This window comes from Leopardus geoffroyi, chromosome A1 (assembly GCF_018350155.1).
Source record: "Leopardus geoffroyi isolate Oge1 chromosome A1, O.geoffroyi_Oge1_pat1.0, whole genome shotgun sequence".
In the NCBI taxonomy this organism is placed as follows: Eukaryota; Metazoa; Chordata; class Mammalia; order Carnivora; family Felidae; genus Leopardus; species Leopardus geoffroyi.
This window is the reverse complement of record NC_059326.1, coordinates 14,494,518-14,513,170: the sequence shown is the minus strand read 5'-3', so window position 1 is coordinate 14,513,170 and position 18,653 is coordinate 14,494,518. Positions and strand designations below refer to the sequence as shown.

Below are 18,653 nucleotides of genomic sequence, written 5' to 3'. Positions count from 1 at the left end.
GAAAGAATGAACTAATGTTGTATTGGTGAGCTCATGATTTTTACAATGTGTATGGCAAGAGTAAAACTCGGGAAACAGGCCTGCCAACCTAACTTAATCGAAGCTAAGATGTTCTCCATTATTAGAAGCATCGTTAATTTATATACTATTAAGAAGTAAAAAGATGTTGCCAATTAAACTGTGATACACTATTGACTGTAAGACACACTGCAGTTTGGAGTGTTGAGATATGACAATGACACGCATCTCAGAATCAATAAGTTATCATAACTTTTTACATGTAATACAGTGAGATAAGTCTTATGTATTTCATATAAACTTATCACAAGCAACAGGCTTAGAACAGTGAATTTTTCAAAACAAATGTGACTGACAAAATCTTTGGTATTTTACGAATATGGAAGACCATGTATTTATCTGAGGGCAACTCTTCGGTGGGATAACATGAAAATATTGATCTGCTTATACTTTCATGGGCCTCTGTACTTGCTGAATGTGGTATCTTAACTAAAGCTGCTTATGTGCATCCACTTTAATTAACTGTGTGTGTGTGTTTTCTCTCTTATAACGCCACCCAAATCAAGACACAGGGCTTTGGCACCGAACTGGAAATTTCCACATCTTGATCTCGGTAGTATCCACATGGGAATATACATATGTGATGATACTGCCCTCTTCCCCCTCCACAGTAAATTTTTCCCACTCCTCATCCTCTGCCAGGCTAATCACTATTTTGATGATAATTAAATTACACCATCAAAATTATCATCGATTATTTTTTCTTTTGTTGAACTTCTTATAAATAGATCATATGGCACCTATTTTTGTGTCTGCCTTTACAAAAAGTTTATTTATTTTTTAGAGAGAGACAGAGAGAGAGAGAGAGAGAGAGAGAGAATGGGGGAGGGGCAAAGAGAGGAGGACAGAATCCCAAGCAGGCTCCATACTGTCCGCACAGAGCAGGATGAGGGGCATGATCCCAGGAACTGGGAAATCATGATATGAGCCAAAATCAAGAGCCTGACGCTGAACCAATTGAGCCATCCAGGCACCCTCCCCACTGCCTTTAAAAATTTTTTTTTTAATGTTTATTTATTTGAGAGAGAGAGAGACAGAGCATTCCACTTCCAGGGGCGTGGCAGAGAGAGAAGGAGACACAGAATCCGAAGCAGGCTCCAGGCTCTGAGCTGTCAGCGCAGAGTCCAACATGGGGCTCAAACCCATGAACCGTGAAATCATAATCTGAGCTGAAGTCAGAGGCTTTACCAACTGAACCACACAGGCACTCCATGTGTCTGCCTCTTGACACGTATCTCACAGCACATGAGTTCAAGTCCTGCAATGGATTCTGCGATGACAGTGTGGAGCCTGCTTGGGACTCTCTCTCTTTCCCTGTCTCTCTGCCCCTCCCTTGCTGCCATGAGAGCAAGTGAGCTCTCTCTCTCTCTCAAAATAAATAAACTTAACAAAAAATAAATCCTTAGAAGAGGAAGTGAAATGCTGTGGTTTATGTGTATTATATGTACGCCTGTTAATAGGAAAGATTTCATAGCCAAGGTAAAAGTAAATACAGTGACAGATAAGTTATAGTTCAGATGGATATTCAAATGACTGATAAATTCAAAATATTCTAAAAGAAAGAAATTACTATTTAGGTGAATAAGCATGCTTTCTCTCCCTCCTTGGGTTTACTAGTATCTAGCATTCACCTCTTCTGGTACCCAGTAGATAAAAACTTTGATTAATCTTGTCTTTTCCACAAGGCAGGTACATTTAATCCAATACATTTTTCTCCTATAGAATCTTTACAACTTCTAGTCTTTTTTGTAAATGTAATTTAATACTGTCTTTCTGATGAAGTGTCATAAGGTCTAAGTGCCATGAGAGAGAGTGTGAGGAAGCTAATAAGGGAGGCTGTCATCAAATGACCTATTTCATTCATTTTGCTTGGTCTGTGCAATCTCTTAAACTTTTCCAGAAAAGTAAGCACTTTATAAAGTGCTACAGGTTGTGCTACCCACAATGCAAATATCAGACTATGTTCAAGTTACCAGTCAATTATTGACAATTTTCAGAAAATTCAAGGAAAAAACAGCAGAAGTGCTTCCTTGGGAACACAGAAGAGGATTTTCCAAAAATTTCCTTAGGATCGTGTTCATCTCGCTTTACTGCTTGTACTTAGCATGATTTTACTTGAATGCTTGAAAGTAGATATTCTTTTTTTTAACCAGAAAACACAACTTTGACATACAATTAAAAATATATATGTGATTTATATCATCTTTCTGTTCTATCTCCAATTCTACCAATTAGATACCAAATGGGGGAAAAAAAAGCCCCAGGATTTTGAGAAATCTGAAAAGATAAAAGAAAAGATTACTTAATGGCAGACTGTATTTTAACTGATATGCTTTTGCTTCTGGTTTATTGTTATAATAAAACAAGATCATATAAAGCATTACTTTTTAATGCTAGAAAAACAGAAGCAAAATAAATCAAGAAAATAGTATCTGCACTTTATTATTTCTTGCTTTACAAACATTAAACTATATAAAAAATTAAAATGCTATTTTATATTCAACCGCTTCTAGTTTTTCACAGAGACTACACAAGAACAAACATGTTTCTTTTTGTTTCAACAATAAACTGCATTAAGTCTATGCAAGCAAAATTATTAGAATATTTAAGCAAATATCTAGTAACTCAAGTAAAAAAGAACTACATTTGCTTTAACTATCAGACTATGTTAGACAATATTGAGGGAGTGGATTCTGATTTGTTCATTTACCTGCCTCAGTGCTTGGTTTTCTTCATTGAGTATAAACGTAAAAACAATGAAGAGGAGAATCATCCTCTTGCTGATTCCTATTTCCTCCTTGGATTGATGAATTATGAGGATGATATTACATATCTGACTTAACAAATGAACGAGAACAGTGAACGTGAAAAGCAAGCACGATGTCCCTGGGATAGAAAATGTTCTTTCCAGAACAGTTTGTCTTCAAATTAGGTCAGTGCCATTGGTGGCAAAGCTCACTCAATTTTTATATTTAGAAATAAGTATAGGTCAACTCAGGTAGGAGAAGTACATGCATTTCAATGTGGCAGGCAGCGGCCGTTCTACCCTGGATGCCTTAAAGAAACTTGCCTAGCTAGAGCAGCGACTAACTCAGGGGGAACACGAAAGTGAGCTAGAACGTCTTCCTTGCCCCCAGAGACGGGCCTCCAGAGACTGCATCCGGGGTACTCTCTTGCTCTCTACTTTCCACTCTTTTCGACCAATGAGAACTCAGGACAGGAGATAAGGAGGTGTGGTAAAACTCACTGTGTGGGTCTCCCTTGCCAGGTCCCAGTTTGCCAGTGGTGGGGTCACATTCTTCTTCCAAAGGCCATAGCTCCTGTGGGGCCACCGCTTTCCCAGGGTTACCTCTCTTGGCACGTTGTGGTAACGGTTCCCTCCCTGTGTACGCTCAGGCCCCAGGGTGGCCCCTAGATGTTACCCCTGCATGCTTCACTTCCCCCTTGTTCATCTGCTTTGTCCTGCCCATAGTTTTGTAAATAGGACTACTATCAACAACCTCTCTCCATTATCCCTTTAAATTTCTTTTAAATTGTGGTAAAATATATATAACAGAAACCTTGCCATCTTAACAATTTTCAAAGTACACACTTCAGTAGTGTTGTGTACATTCGTATTGCTGTACAACCAGTCCCTACAACTCTTTGGATCTTTCAGAACTGAGACTCTGTACCCATTAACAACTCCCCATTTGCTCCTCCCCGCCAGCCCCCGGAAACCACTCTTTCGCTTTCTGTCTCTTTGATTTTGACTCTTCTAGGTACTTCATATAAGTGGAATCATATAGTATTTGTCATGTGACTGGCTTATTTCACTTAGCATAACATCCTCAAGGTTCATCTTTGTTGAAGCCTGTGTAAGAAGTTCCTTCCTTTTTAAGGCTGAATGATACTCCACTGTGTGTCCACACCACAGTTTTATGGGTTCGTGAATCTGCTGATAGACACTTGGGCTGCTTCTACCCTTTGACTACTGTGAATAATGCTGCTATGAACACGGGTGTGCAAATATTTCTTCAAAATCTTGCTCTTAAGTCTTTTGGGTATATACCCAGAAATGAAATTGCTAGATCATACAGTAGCTCTATTTTTAAATTTTGAGGATCTTCCCTACTGTTTTCCAGAGAGGCTGCACCATTTTACAATCCCACAATAGTGCATAAGGGTTTTTATTTATTTATTTATTAAAAAAAATTAATGTTTATTTATTTTTGAGAGAGAGAGAGAGAGAGCATAAGAAGGGGAGGGGCAGAGAGAGAGAGGGAGACACAGAAGCAGAAGCAGGCTCCAGGCTCTGAGCTGTCAGCACAGAGCAGGACACGGGGTTGGAACTCATAAATGGTGAGATCATGACTTGAGCCGAAGTCGGATGCTTAACCTACTGAGCCACCCAGGTGCCCCTCAATTTATTTTTTTTTAAGTGTTTATTTATTTTGAGAGAGAAAGCGCATGAGTGGGGAGGGGCAGAGAGAGAGGGAGACAGAGAATCCTTCTGCAGTGTCAGCACACAGCCCGACATGGGCCTTGATCCCAGGAACCATGAGATCATGACCTGAGCTGAAGTCAAGAGTTGGACACTGAACTGACTGAGCCACCCAGGTGCCCCAGGGTTCCAATTTCTCCATGCCCGCTCCAACACTTGCTATTTTATGTTTCTTGCATTGTTTGATAGTAGCCAACCTAATGTGTATGAGGTAGTATGTCACTGAGGTTTTGATCTGCATTTCCCTAATGATGAGTGATGTGAAGGATCTTTCCAGGGTGGGGCGCCTGGTTGGCTCAGTCGGTTAAGCATCCGACTTTGGCTGAGGTCATGATCTCATGGTTTGTGAGTTCAAGCTCCGGGTCGGGCTCTGTGCTGGCAGCTCAGACCTCGGAGCCTGCTTTGGATTCTGTGTCTCCCTCTCTCTCTGCCCCTGCCCCGCTTGCATTCTGTCTCTCTTCTCTCTCAAAAATAAATAAACATTAAAAAGAAAAAAAGAATCTTTCCATGTGCTTTTTGGCCATTTGTGTATCTTTTTTGGAGCCTTCATTATGCCTTGAGAGGGTGATGCACTGTGATTGATACAAATAGAATTGATATTCAGGTATATTATATAAGGGAAATCCTGGCTAGTGTTTGCTTCATTCCTGGGTGAGACTAACCAAAATATGATTACATCCAAGCAAGAGGCATTTTCATTGAGGATTCAAAATATTTTGGATAGGGGTGCCTGGGTGGCTCAGTCAGTTAAGCGCCCAGCTTTGGCTCAGGTCATGATCTCACTGTTCATGAGTTCGAGCCCAGCACCGGGCTCTGTGCTAACAGCTCAGAGCCTGGAGCCTGCTTCAGGTCTGTGTCTCTCTCTCTCTCTCTCTGGCCCTCCTCTGCTCGCATTCTATCTCTGTCTCTCAAAAATAAATAAACATAAAATATTTAAAAAATATTTTGGGGATAAATACTATCATAAGCTTTTGGGGGAATGCCATTGAGTCTCTTGGCAATCTATACTCATTAATCCTCAGGAAGAGAATGAAAACACTCTTTTCTGGATAAGTTACTGATTGATCTACCTAGAAGCAAGAGTTTTACCAGATGATGTCTTAAGGATTCTTCCAGGTTTTTGGTTCTGTGCTCACTTTTGGGTTGATCATTAAATAGTAATTAAGTAAAGGACTCAACGCAGAAATGCTCAGTGACATATGAGAGGAATCAGTACAATGTACCTGCCAAATTTTCCCTGGTTGAATAAATTTATATAAAGCAACTCTATGCTGGGCGATTCAGGAAGCAGAAGTTGGGGGGGGGGGGAGGAGGAATGAGACAGAAGTAGAAGTACAGGTGATGACCTTCCCCCACCAGACAAAATAAGTTCACTTGGAGCGTCTGATCATGGAAAGAAAATAATAATAAAAGTAATAAAAGCTGAAAAGATTTGCTGGGAAGTAGAATGACATCAAGACAAAGGTTCACCAGGTGGTGGTATAAACATTACAAAATGAAATCATACACTTTTATTAGGTTAAATTCAAATTAAAAATAGTATTGCGTGTATTTGGCAGAACAAAGTGCTCTTCTTTGATACTGACATAAATGGGAAACAGTAATTTAGATATACTATACTGAGATTTCAAATGGCTATAAGTAGGCTCATTATCAATATGTTTAAAACCTTTAAAAATGAGTTCTAAACATCTAACTGAAATGCTTAGGTATTTAGATTGAGTAATATCTACTTCCACAAATTGAAGCATGCAATATGTTTTGAATAACTGTTAATTTATGCTAAGGTACCAACTGTGTAATATAACTGAAATCTATGTTAATAGAAGATAAGGAAATCCCTTCCAGCTATTTCTAGTGCAAACAGCAGGCTGCAATTTTCACCCTTCTTCCTGGTGTAAAACATGACTTTAGATGCTTGTGAAAGCATTTGCTGTTAATTTCTGAAAATCAATAATTAGCACTTCTCAACACTACGCAATAAAAGTAACACAAAGATGAGAAAAAGCACGCCTCACATAAATGACACATATCCCACTTTGACTAGCTGCATTATTTATGCTTCTCTAGTGGACGATTGATGACCATGGACTAGCTAAGGACTGCAGTAATTACAAGGAGAAAAGATAAACCTAAATTAAAGATTTATTCACTAATCAAAATTAAATGTGTGTCATTAATTTTCTTGATACTAATTTCTACATAGAAACTTTATTCATTGAATCTTTGCAATGCAAGCCTTATTACTGTGGATGAGGACACATAAGCAGGCACGTTTGAATGTATACTCTTACTTGCTAGTTTTAAGATCATAATATTCTTCTTGCTCCCCAAATGAATACCTAATATGCATCTCCACTCCCATAATTTAAAATGTAGGGTTTTGTTTCTATTTATTTTATTTTATTTTATTTCTATTTTAATTTGGGTTTTGAATTTGCTAACACTTTTATAAGTCAGTAAAACTTCCAGTAATTATAGGGGTAAAATTAAGATGGTTTTAAGAAATCTTTATCAGCCATTTTGTTGATCATTTCTTGCAATCATGTCTCAGAATAAATTCCCAGGAGAAAAACCCTGATCATCCCCCATATGAAGACAATTAGGCATCGTGGCCCTTGTAAATGGACAACATCGGGCTACAACCCACTCAAGCGATCCACTAGGGGCGTGTTGCTATCCCTTGTCAGATAGAAGAAAGGAATCAGAAATGGGGGAAGGAAAAGACAAGGGATAACAAATTCACAGAAAGAATAAGCAATGCCCACAAGGCCATCAGTGTTGTCACTACAAATACCTTCATTTACATTATCAGGATGGAAAGTGGGTTAATTTTTTTTCCTTATAAATTTTATGAGTTCATTTTCTTTTTTTTTTTAATTTTTTTTAACTTTTATTTATTTTTGAGACAGAGCATGAACAGGCGAGGGGCAGAGAGAGAGACACAGAATGTGAAACAGGCTCCAGGCTCTGAGCTGTCAGCACAGAGCCCGACACGGGGCTTGAACTCATGGACCTGTGAGATCATGACCTGAGCCGAAGTCGGACGCTTAACCGACCGAGCCACCCAGGTGCCCCTATGAGTTCATTTTCTAGGAAAGCCAACACTGTAGCTGTTTTGGTTAAAGACATGTCTGTCTCGTTGGTTCTTGACAGCCTTATCATGTCAGTTTTCTGTAGTAGTAGGAATGTTTCAGCAAGAAGACAAAGTAAAAATTGAAGGGATCTATTCTACTTCCTTTGGGCATATTCTCATTATAGTAGATCCAAAGGAATGCTTTGTTATCCCTACCAGATCAAAGAAAGAGATAAACGAAAAAAACATAATAGAAGACCAAGAAATATTAGTAACAAAAAATTAGACTAAAAATATCACACTTTTATGACGACTGGTAATATTAAAATTTAATATTTAATATTTCCAGCATAAATAGATAGATGTGTATATATGGATGGATAAAGAAAGAAAGAAAAGAAAGAAAGAAAGAAAGAAAGAAAGAAAGAAAGAAAGAAAGAAAGAAAGAAAGATTGACCTGTATGTTCTAATAGTTGGCCAGCAAAACAGCCTTTTATGAGAGGCTTGTGTGTATACCTCTCACTGTCGAAGAGAAATCATTTACGTCACTTTTCAGCTTGGCAGTGTCGACGGTACATACAATGATATAGAGAAGTGAATTACCAAACCAAAAGGTCTTCCAAGATACTTCATTTAATTACGCTTTTAGGTAACACTAACCAATGTTTGTGTAGTCCTTTATGGTTTACAAAGTATTTCCCTACATCTTTTCTCATATGGTCCTCAAATCAAGACCTATGAGTTAGGTACCATGTCTGTTATCATTTTATAGGTGGGAAAACCAAGGCATACAAAAGTGACTCACTTAATGTCACTCAAATTGTAATGATGGACTGTGATAAAATCTATTATCTGGTTTACACCTTTCTATCATTTTTTATTGCCTACTACGTACTATATAATCATACTCTGAGGCAGACAGGCTTGAGTAATTATATCCATGATTGTAAGGGTGATCAGTTTTAGAAACAATTTCAGAGTGAAATGATCTTCACTCATGAGTACAGTTAAAAAAAAAATTGTGGCATTTAATTTGCATTCTCTACTAACCAGCTATTGACTATGGCACGATCCTCTTGTGCCTTTGGAACTCTTAAATACAGATAAACCTTATGTTTTTCTCAGAAGTGGTTAGAATAAACAATGAACAAAATGGCTGAGAATGATTTCTTAAAGCCATCGCAAAATATCCCCTGTAATTCCGGGAACTTTCACTGAGTTGAGACTTTTAAGAAATTCGAAAGCATAAACAAAATAGAAAGAAAAACCTTAGAGGTTAAATTAGTGAAATGGGAATACACATTAGGGGTCCCTTATTTTGAAGAATCATTTTGAAAGTAAGAAGAGTATCATCCCTAAAACTAGTAAGTATTAGTAAATATTGTTATTTTAAAATTCCTACAAAGTAGTGGGTATAAAGCAACTCTGACCTGAGAATCAGGAGACCTTGCCTGGTTCTAAATCTGCCTCTGATACTACATGGATGGATGTCCTTGGAAAAATTATTTAGTGAGAATGTTAGGCTAGATTAATGGTTTGAACTGGAAATGCATATGAAATGCCTGCAAAGATTTTTTTTTCTTCAAAATAAATTTGCTTGAACCTTCTCCCTGGATATCTTAAGATGCCCATGGGATGGGGAATGGGACAGAGGATAAGTAGTTAGATGGGGTTAGATGGATATGGCAGGTGTACTTGAAGTTTATTTATTTTTGAGAAGGGGGGGAGCAAGCATGAGTGGGGGAGGGGCAGAGAGAGAGGAAGACAGAGCATCCCAAGCAGGCTCCATGCTGTCAGCACAGGGCCTGATGTGGAGGCTTGAACTCAAGAACCATGAGATCATGACCTGAGCCGAAATCATGAACTAACTGAGCCACCCAGGTGCCCAGATATGGCAGGTATACTTAAAAATAGCTGAAGGGCTAGGGATATAGAAGAAATTAGAGTTAAAAATCTGAAACTGAGTGATAGGTACATGAGGGTTCATCATATCATTCTCTTTACTTTTGTAGGGGGGTGGGGAGCTTTCCAGATCTTCTTACACACCTTTGGTAGACAGTGCTTCTTAAACTTTAATGTCTCAGACAAATCACTGGGGGCCTCCTAAAATACACTTTCTGACTTAGTAGTTTGGGAAGGCCTGAGAGTCTGAAGTTCTCACAAGTGCCCAGGTGATACTGGTGATACTGTTGGTCTATGAACTACATTTGAGTAGAAAGGAGTTAGAACACCACCAGACCAGATATTATTAACTAGAATACTGGTGATACTGTATTATTAACTAGATACTGGTGATACTGTTGGTCTATGAACTACATTTGAGTAGAAAGGAGTTAGAACACCACCGGACCAGATATTATTAACTAGAATATTCTATTTCCTAAGCAGGTCATAGGATAAAGGCTCTCAGCCATCATTTGGCAAGTAAAAATATGAAGCAAACCACATAATTTTTATTCACGTGTAAAAGTAGTAAGAAAGAATATTCATTGCCATGCTTAAAATTACTGCTCAAATAGTCACTTGAGCTCATCTATGAAATAATGTGTCTAGAAGATTATGATGTAAGCCAAGACTCAAGACAATTTAAATAATATCTAATATCCAACAGATCTGGTGTTTACATATTAAGAAGAGCTTTGTACCAGAACTGTTCTGTCATGTTTCTGCCCAGAGGCTGTCATGATAAAGTTTATTATCAGTTACTGCTTTACAAGTATAAAATAAGTTAAGCTGTCATATTTTTCTCAGGCAAAGATCCTAAGCTGTCAAAGAATGTCAATTTTAAATCTGACATAGAGAAGAAAATTATCTGTTATTCTGACCTCTAATTTCTTGACATTTTAATGCCATAATTGCTGTGGTTAGTGCTGCTTCATGATTTCACCTGTCAAGGAAGAATGAATCAATAACCTTAAGCCATTTCTCAAATTTTAGCACTGACCTCAAAGCTCAAAGTTATAGGCAGACTGTGGGATATGGCAGATTGTGGGATGTGTATGTATATATATATATATATGTATATATATATATGTATATATATATATACACATGTATGTATGTATATATATGTATATGACATATACAGATATTCATACAGTAAATATTTATTTTTTTAAATAAGTGTTTAAGCATCAAAAAATTTATCTTCTTTAGGCTAGTTGCAGTTTAGTATAACTATAGTCTTCCTTTGGTTTTATCTACATGAAATGTAATGATCTTAGTATTTTAAAAATACAAAGACAAACATTATCAAGTAAAAGAAATTCATTAAGGTCAATAAGAGGGTTAATATTTTGAACACGTCTTTTTTTCAAGAGTTTGTGTCCAACCGTTTAGGTAGGTATCAACTTTCTTAAGTCATGGTGTCATAGCCCAGACCTCTGGGATCTCAACATTGATGTTTTCATAAAAGGTGCCTCCCAGAGGGCCCCTTCACAGGGGAAATGTATATGTAAGGGGCTATAGATGGCTACCAAGTAACAAATATACTGCACTTCATTCCACTTATCTGCAGAGTTGTATCGTGCGACAGTAGATCTTAAGTGCTTTTTGGGCCGGCAAACATACGTCGTGTTTACAGAGACAGCAATTGAGGTGGAGGGAGCTAGATGACTTGGTTGACATTAGATAGCTCACAGATTTTAGGTGGGTTCCCATCTGTTGCAGGTTCTTAAATATTAGTGCAGAACTTTTGGGGGGAATATGTTAGTTCTGTAGGGTAGATGAGATAAGGATGGGGAGTAGGGAGAAGGACAGTTAGCTACTATCCCTTGATATCATTCAATCTGCTATGGCTACAACATTATAAGCAGCCTCTAGTGATCTTAAGGAAATAAAGTATCTTCCTAAGCAGTCTTGAGTTGACACAGGTCCTCAGGGTCAGAGCAAATGTTACTCTCTGCTGGTGAGTGCTTGGGCCTACGCTGGCTGGGGGAGGGAAGGTCGTTGTGTTCCAAGTGTGTGCTCCTTTACCAAGTATCCTGAGAACTGACATCAGTGTGTTTGGGTCAGGGAGGCAGGTGAGGAGCCGGGGTGGGAGAACATCTCTATCACAGAATGAGTCTGGGAGTTTCTCTAGTGGAAACTCAGTGTTCAGCAATTAGGCGCTCAGACTGAGACTGCTAGAAGGAGAGAGTCCTGAATTCTGGTACCCTAGTGCTCGGCAGTCTGCCTCACTAGGAGAGAATCAGGAGCAGAAGCATACTGTTCAGACAGTCTATCTAATAAGCAAACATCATGGCTGAACCATTCCCAACCAACCAAAAATTTTTAAAAATTACACATTTTCATGTAATGTTTCATTAGGAAGTCTTATAACTTGATAATTAAGGCCTATGCATAGTGTTCCCCCCCCCCCCACTGTCCAAAGCAATGGTGTGATATCTTATAGAAGCAAGTATTTTTATAGAATTCAAATAATAAACACTATATCCATGTAAAGAAAGTCTCCATTCGAATTCCATTTTCTCTTTATTCCCATTTATCTCTTTATTTACTCTCATTTGAATATAAAAAAGTCTGCTATTATTCTGTCAATGGTAATGCGGTCTTGTACTTTCATTATGTACAATATGATTAAAATATTATATTTTGCCCAAGAGGATTAACTTGCAATTTTCTTTACAAGGATAGAACTTTATAATGGATAAAAATGTGTAATAAAAATGTGTAATTTGCTCCTGTAATATTCAGGAGCAAAATGGTTTATGATATTTAAAATTTTTGTTATGTTTATTTATTTTTGACAGAGAGAGAGAGAGAGAGAGAGAGAGAGAGAGAGAGAGACAGAGCATGAGCGGGGGAGGGGCAGAAAACAAGGAAGACACAGAATCTGAAACACGCTCTAGGCTCTGAGCTGTCAGCGCAGAGCCCGTGGCGGGGCTCAAACTCACAGACCACGAGATCCTGACCTGAGCAGAAGTCGGACGCTCAACCGACTGAGCCACCCAGGCATCCCATATGATATTTAAAAGTCAAAAAGCAACTTGGAGGTGGTCTTGGAATAAAACAATAAGCTATTCCAAGTATTTTCTTCTTTTTTCTGATCCTATAGATATTGGGTCTAAAAGGGGAATACAATCTGTAAGGCGGTTACAGAACTGGACATGTGTTAAACAAAGGCATATCATGAAAAGAATAACTGAGAGTATCTTCTACAAAATAATCTGATTACAGTTTGTACAAGGGATACTAAATCAGGAGAGTGTAATGGTTTGCAGAGAAAATCCCTTCTTTCACTGATGAATTTCATACTATCTGACTTCTCTCTCATTCATTCATTCTCTGTCTCTATTCCCTTCCTCCAGCTTCAGGCAATAATCCGTTTCCTTGCACATACAACACGATGTAACACTGCACCTAATAACGTGCTTACAATGTGTTCTCTGAATATTCAGCCCTAAGGGTCCAATGAGCACTCATTGTGAGCCTCTTCCCTTTCCTTTTCTCTGCTTGAAGCCATACAAATGGAATCATTTTGCTTTTGTAGAGGTATATAAGAAGTAACTTTATGGATGCAAATTTTTCTTGTAGGGCTTTATTTCCCAAATCTACAAGTTTTCCACCTCTAAGACTAAAAGTAAAAAATACAACAAGCATTCCATGATTGCTTGTTTTGCACACAGCAGATGGCAGCTACCGGGCGGAATGGAGGCTGGGGCATGGCTTCCTTGGCAGTGATGCTCACCCAGCAGCTGTTGCTTCTTTACTCCTTCACCTATCTGAAGTCATTTCGTGCAGTGCAGAAGTGATTTAAATAATATTTTCCAGGAATATTTTCACTAAAAATACTTACGCACACACAATTCCCAACTGTTAGCTATAAACTTTGAGGGTAAGAACCTACAGGGATAAAATACTATACCCTCATCTATTTCATTGATGCATTTTGGTGAATATTCTGGAATAAAATACTATATATACCCTCATCTATTTTATCAATGCATTTTTTGAGCATTCTGTGTAGAAGTCTGCAAGTTTGCTTTTATTAAGAAAATATATACTGGCAGATTATTTTAATGCGAACTATTCATATTCAAATGTCCCACTAGGTTTTATTAATAACACCCACTGAGCATTAAGCATTTTAATGAAGATGCTAAAATAAAACAAGCAAAATAGGGATATTGAAGTGCATTATATATGTCTACAATTCAAAAAAGAAGAACATGATGGTCTCATTACTTGGTTTTGACATATAATATTCATTTTCCTACATTTGTAAAAACTCTGGAATTTATGTTTTGTAAAAATTGATGTTGCAAAGAAACGTATACGGAAAGAGATGGAAAGCCAAATGTCTTTCTGAGAGATGAAAGAAATTTTTGGAATAATATGGGACTTAACACCTACCTCCCTGAGCACAGGGTCAGTGATACTATCCAGATTCACAGAGCCTTCGTAGGTTAAGTAGTGAAAAACATTCAGAGCACGGACTGCTTCTGGTCCTCGCTGTTTGTAGCCAAATATAAGGTCAATCCACTGATGGAGTTGGCAAGAAACAAATTCACTTTCCAGGGCCTGTAATGAGTCAAGAAAGAAATAAGAGACAGTACAAACTGAGCTAATCTCCCTTATTCTTAGTTTGAAATATTCTATATAAAGGAGTACAATATGTTCTTTGCCTTACCCTATTTTATCTATATGTATTACACATCCTATTCCTAGAAATGGTAACATACAACCTCCAATAAAACACAGACGTGAGTGAAAATTTTCCCTTTCTAAAATGCTTAACTTTCTTGTGGCTCCAGCTATGTATATGATACAATTTTTAATATTAAGCAGATTTCTTAAAAAAGCCACATTCATGTTTAAAACCAAAATAATTTGAAGTACCTGTTCTAATTTTACAATAATTTCATTTCTAATTTTTAAGCATTAGTTTAAAACTGAACAATTTTATTAGAAATGCATTGATACACACTTATTTTCCTGCCTGAAGTCCTCAAATTTACCTCTAACCCTACGAAAAGGGGACATCTTCCTGCTGCTACAAATGAATCCTGGCTTTTATACAGGGTAGAAATCCTTGGGCGATTTTAGATGTTTGCTAGCTAGTAGGAAATGAATGCAAATTAATGACAACCAATGACCATACTAAGCTTCCGTAAAGGGTCAGAAAAAAAAGAAGGCCTTGTCATTCCCCAAGAAACCATCATAAGCTTTCTGGAAGTATCGGGCCATGTAGACACGGAGTTCTGTTCACACCTGTGGTATGAGCAGTGACAATCACTGTATGGCTCACTATGCCTCTCACCTACTGCAGTCACCTGTCATCAATTTCTTATTGATTTTAAGAGCACACTGATTTCAGCAACATGAACAAAAGCTGTAGAACTAGCTTCTTAAATTTCAACTAAGTGCAGCCATATTACACAATTTTCTAAATTACAGCTGTAACTAAATATGTGAATGAAGTCATTCTCTGGCTTCATGACCCTGATTTCCAACGTGTTGACACCAATTTGGATTCACTTAATTAATAAATGATTTCTTAAATTAGCCTTCTGATAATTATACTTCATTTTTTTAATCTATAAAATATCTGGATGATACTTTTCAACTTTTCCTGTGATCACATTTTACTACTAATTTTATTCCCTTCAACTTCTTCTTGACTTATTTCTCTCAAAAGCTTTGATATTTTACTTAAACCAATTATTGTGCATGTTTCTCATTCAGAAATATAAACAATTAGACTTTATTAAAGGGTAATTTCTGTACTGAAATTGAACAGGATTTTTGTATTCTCTATCGTAGTGGTCTTGATATAATAGTTCAGACTAGAGCACAGGGAAGGAGACTAAAATAGAAGAACGAGGTTGGTTAAAATTCTATATTGGTTATGTCATAAATGTTGGTTTGATCAATGTACACAAATGATTTTGTAAGTGCAGTATAACTAGTTAGTTAAGAAAAAAGTCAGTCTAATTAGTGCCTGGTACAATAAATGAAAAAGATGAAAGACAAAAAGTTATGGAGTAGCTATTGTCCAAATGTATTCACAGGAGTTCAAAATAATACTGAAATCAGATAGATTATTTAAAGGAAGATTCTACCAACATCATCACATAATCAGTTAATCAGCAACAATTTCAAATAAATCTTAACAACATATTTGGAAAGGATTGATGAAATTCACTATTATTCTGTGGAGTAAAGCAATTATTGAATAAAATGCCTAATGTAGATACGAGAGGTGGAAGGAATGATTATTTTTTACTAATTTGAATTTTAAAAATCTATTTGTTCTCTTTTATCTCTATCCACTACTTTCATTTCTCTCCTCCACCAGAGGCAACATCTATAATGTGTTTGAAGTCTCTCCTTTTGTTTGCATGTGTTTTTATAAAACATTACTCATTTTTTGTGTATGCATTTTTGATTCATAAAAATGATATAGGGTTATAGATTTCATGTAGTTTCTTACTTTTTCCCAGTTAGCATTGATTTTTAAGATTATGTCACTATATGTATAGGTAGTCCATTGTTTCTTTTTTTTTAAAGTTTTTTTAAGTTTATTTATTTATTTATTTTTTTTTTAATTTTTTTTTTTCAACGTTTATTTATTTTTGGGACAGAGAGAGACAGAGCATGAACGGGGGAGGAGCAGAGAGAGAGGGAGACACAGAATCGGAAACAGGCTCCAGGCTCTGAGCCATCAGCCCAGAGCCTGATGTGGGGCTCGAACTCACGGACCGCGAGATCGTGACCTGGCTGAAGTCGGACGCTTAACCGACTGCGCCACCCAGGCGCCCCAAAGTTTATTTATTTTGAGAGAGAGAGAGAGAGAAAGAGAGAGAGAGAGAGAAAGGAGGGGAGGGGCAGAGAGAGTGGGAGAGAGAGAGAGAATCCCACGCAGGTTCTATACTGTCAGCCTGAAGTGGAACTTGAACTCATGAACATTGAGATTGTGACCTGAACTAAAATCAAGAGTTGGGCACTTCACCAACTGAGCCACACAAGTGCCCCGGTAGTCTACTGATTCTAATGGCTGCATAGAACTCCCCCCCCAGCAATGAGCATTAGACTGCCTCTAAGTCCCCATGATACGATGCTGTGATAAATGTCCACTTTTGCATCTCCTTTTGGATCTTTGTAAGAATTTCTTTGGGACTCATAATCTGGAGTAGGACTGCTGTGTCACCACAGTGGATGTGTATAAACCCCATGACTCAGCAGCCATTAGTCTGCAGGTGCTCTTCAGAATGGCTGCCCAGCTCCACATCCTCCAGTGGTGCATAAAGGGTTCTATATGTCCACATCCCCATTGGCTCTTGATATTATACAGGTTTCTAATTTAGCCAGTGTAATAGATACGAAACAATCAATATCTCATTGTTTTAATTTGTATTCCTCTGATTACTAAGGAACTTGACATCTTTTTAATACACTTGTTGGCCTTTTGGGTTTCCTCTTCCATAAATTTCTTGTTCACACCCTTTGCTCATCTTTTTATGGAGGTTCCTATCTTTATGTCGTTACTTTGCAAAAGGTCTTGATATATTTAGGATAATAGTTCCTTGTTGGTTTTAAACACTGCAGATGAATTCCCCCAAATGTCATGTGTCTATGAACTTTATCCATATTGTTCTTTGTTGAACAGAAATTCCTAATTTTGAGATAATCAAATATTTTTTTCTCTTTATTTTTATGCTCTTGGGATTTTGATTTGAAGTTACAAAGATAACTTTCTATAATTTTGATGTATTACCTTTATATTTATGGATTTACTTTTCACATATTGATCTTTAATCCACCTCGAGTCTACTTTCATTCATATGTGGTATTAAATAGGGATCCAGTACTATTTTTGTGTTTATAGTACGTCAGTTTTTCCAATACCATCCATTAAACAAACACACCTTTCCTCAGTGGTCTGTAGTGTCATCTTTAGTGTGTGTATATTTGAAACAAAGATGTAAAACTGCTAGTGCTTACATATATGATAATCTACCTAGAAAAAAAAATACAATCATCAGCCAAGTGATTACAACCAATAAAAGGGCTGCAAGGTGTTTCTTTCTTTCTTTCTTTCTTTCTTTCTTTCTTTCTTTCTTTCTCTCTCTGCTTTCTGTCCTCCCTTTTTCCTTCTTCCCTCTTCTTTTTATCCTTCCTTCCTTCCTTCCTTCCTTCCTTCTTTCCTTCCTTCCTTCTTTCCTTCCTTCCTTCTTTCCTCTTCTCTCCCTCTCCCTCTCTCTCTCTCTCTGGATATGTGTGAGTCTCCAGCTTGTCCCATTCTTTTTATTTCTATTGTTACCTTTATTTATTTTAATTATCTTTATTTCTCAGATATCTTTGTATTTGGTGGATTTCTTTTTCTTTCTCAGAGTCAATGCAGCTATTTCTGGACCTTTATTCTTCCCTGTAACTTTCAGAATAAGTGCACATGGATACATCAAAATAATTGTGATTGGGAGTCCAATAAATTCGTGCAGTAATTTGGAAAATTGATACTAGGTTTTCCCATCCAAGGTCCCAGAATGTCTCTTTACCTATACAGATTATTTTCTATGTATTTTATTAGAGCTAAAAATTAATATTTTCTCCATAAAGGATGTGGGAATTCTCAGATAGTCTATAAGTTTTGATGCAATGATAACATTTCTAAAATTATATTTCATAGTTGGTTATTGATGACGTAAAGAAAATGCCATTGATTTCTGTAAGTTGATTTTGCTTGTGGTAATTAGTTATACCTATAACTTTTTTTTGAGAGAGAGAGAGAGAGAGGATGCAAGTGAGCAAGGGGCACAGAGGGAGGGAGAGGGAGAGAAGTGGGGCTCACCTGATGCAGGGCTCGAGCTCACCAGATGTGGGGCTCGAACTCAAGAACCATGAGATCATGACCTAAGCCAAAGTCAGGTGCTTAACTGACTGAGCAACCTAGGTGCCCCATATACCTAAAACTTCTTTATTTCTTCTTAAAGAATATAAGTCTTCTCACCCTTGAGGACTACATTCAATAATAGTGGTGATATGGAGCATCTCTTTTTCCTAATCTTGAAGGAT

General features: G+C 37.3%; 1 protein-coding gene across 11 annotated transcripts in view; it reads right to left on the bottom strand.

The window, feature by feature from the left end:
- The window catches only part of NBEA (neurobeachin), a 689,522-nt gene that overhangs the window by 30,669 nt on the left and 640,200 nt on the right, over positions 1-18,653 (bottom strand). For all 11 annotated transcript variants that reach the window (XM_045473789.1, XM_045473805.1, XM_045473824.1 and 8 more), the window contains one exon: positions 13,992-14,159. In XM_045473789.1, the coding sequence (XP_045329745.1) occupies positions 13,992-14,159 (168 nt within the window). The remainder of the gene's footprint in view (positions 1-13,991; positions 14,160-18,653) is intronic.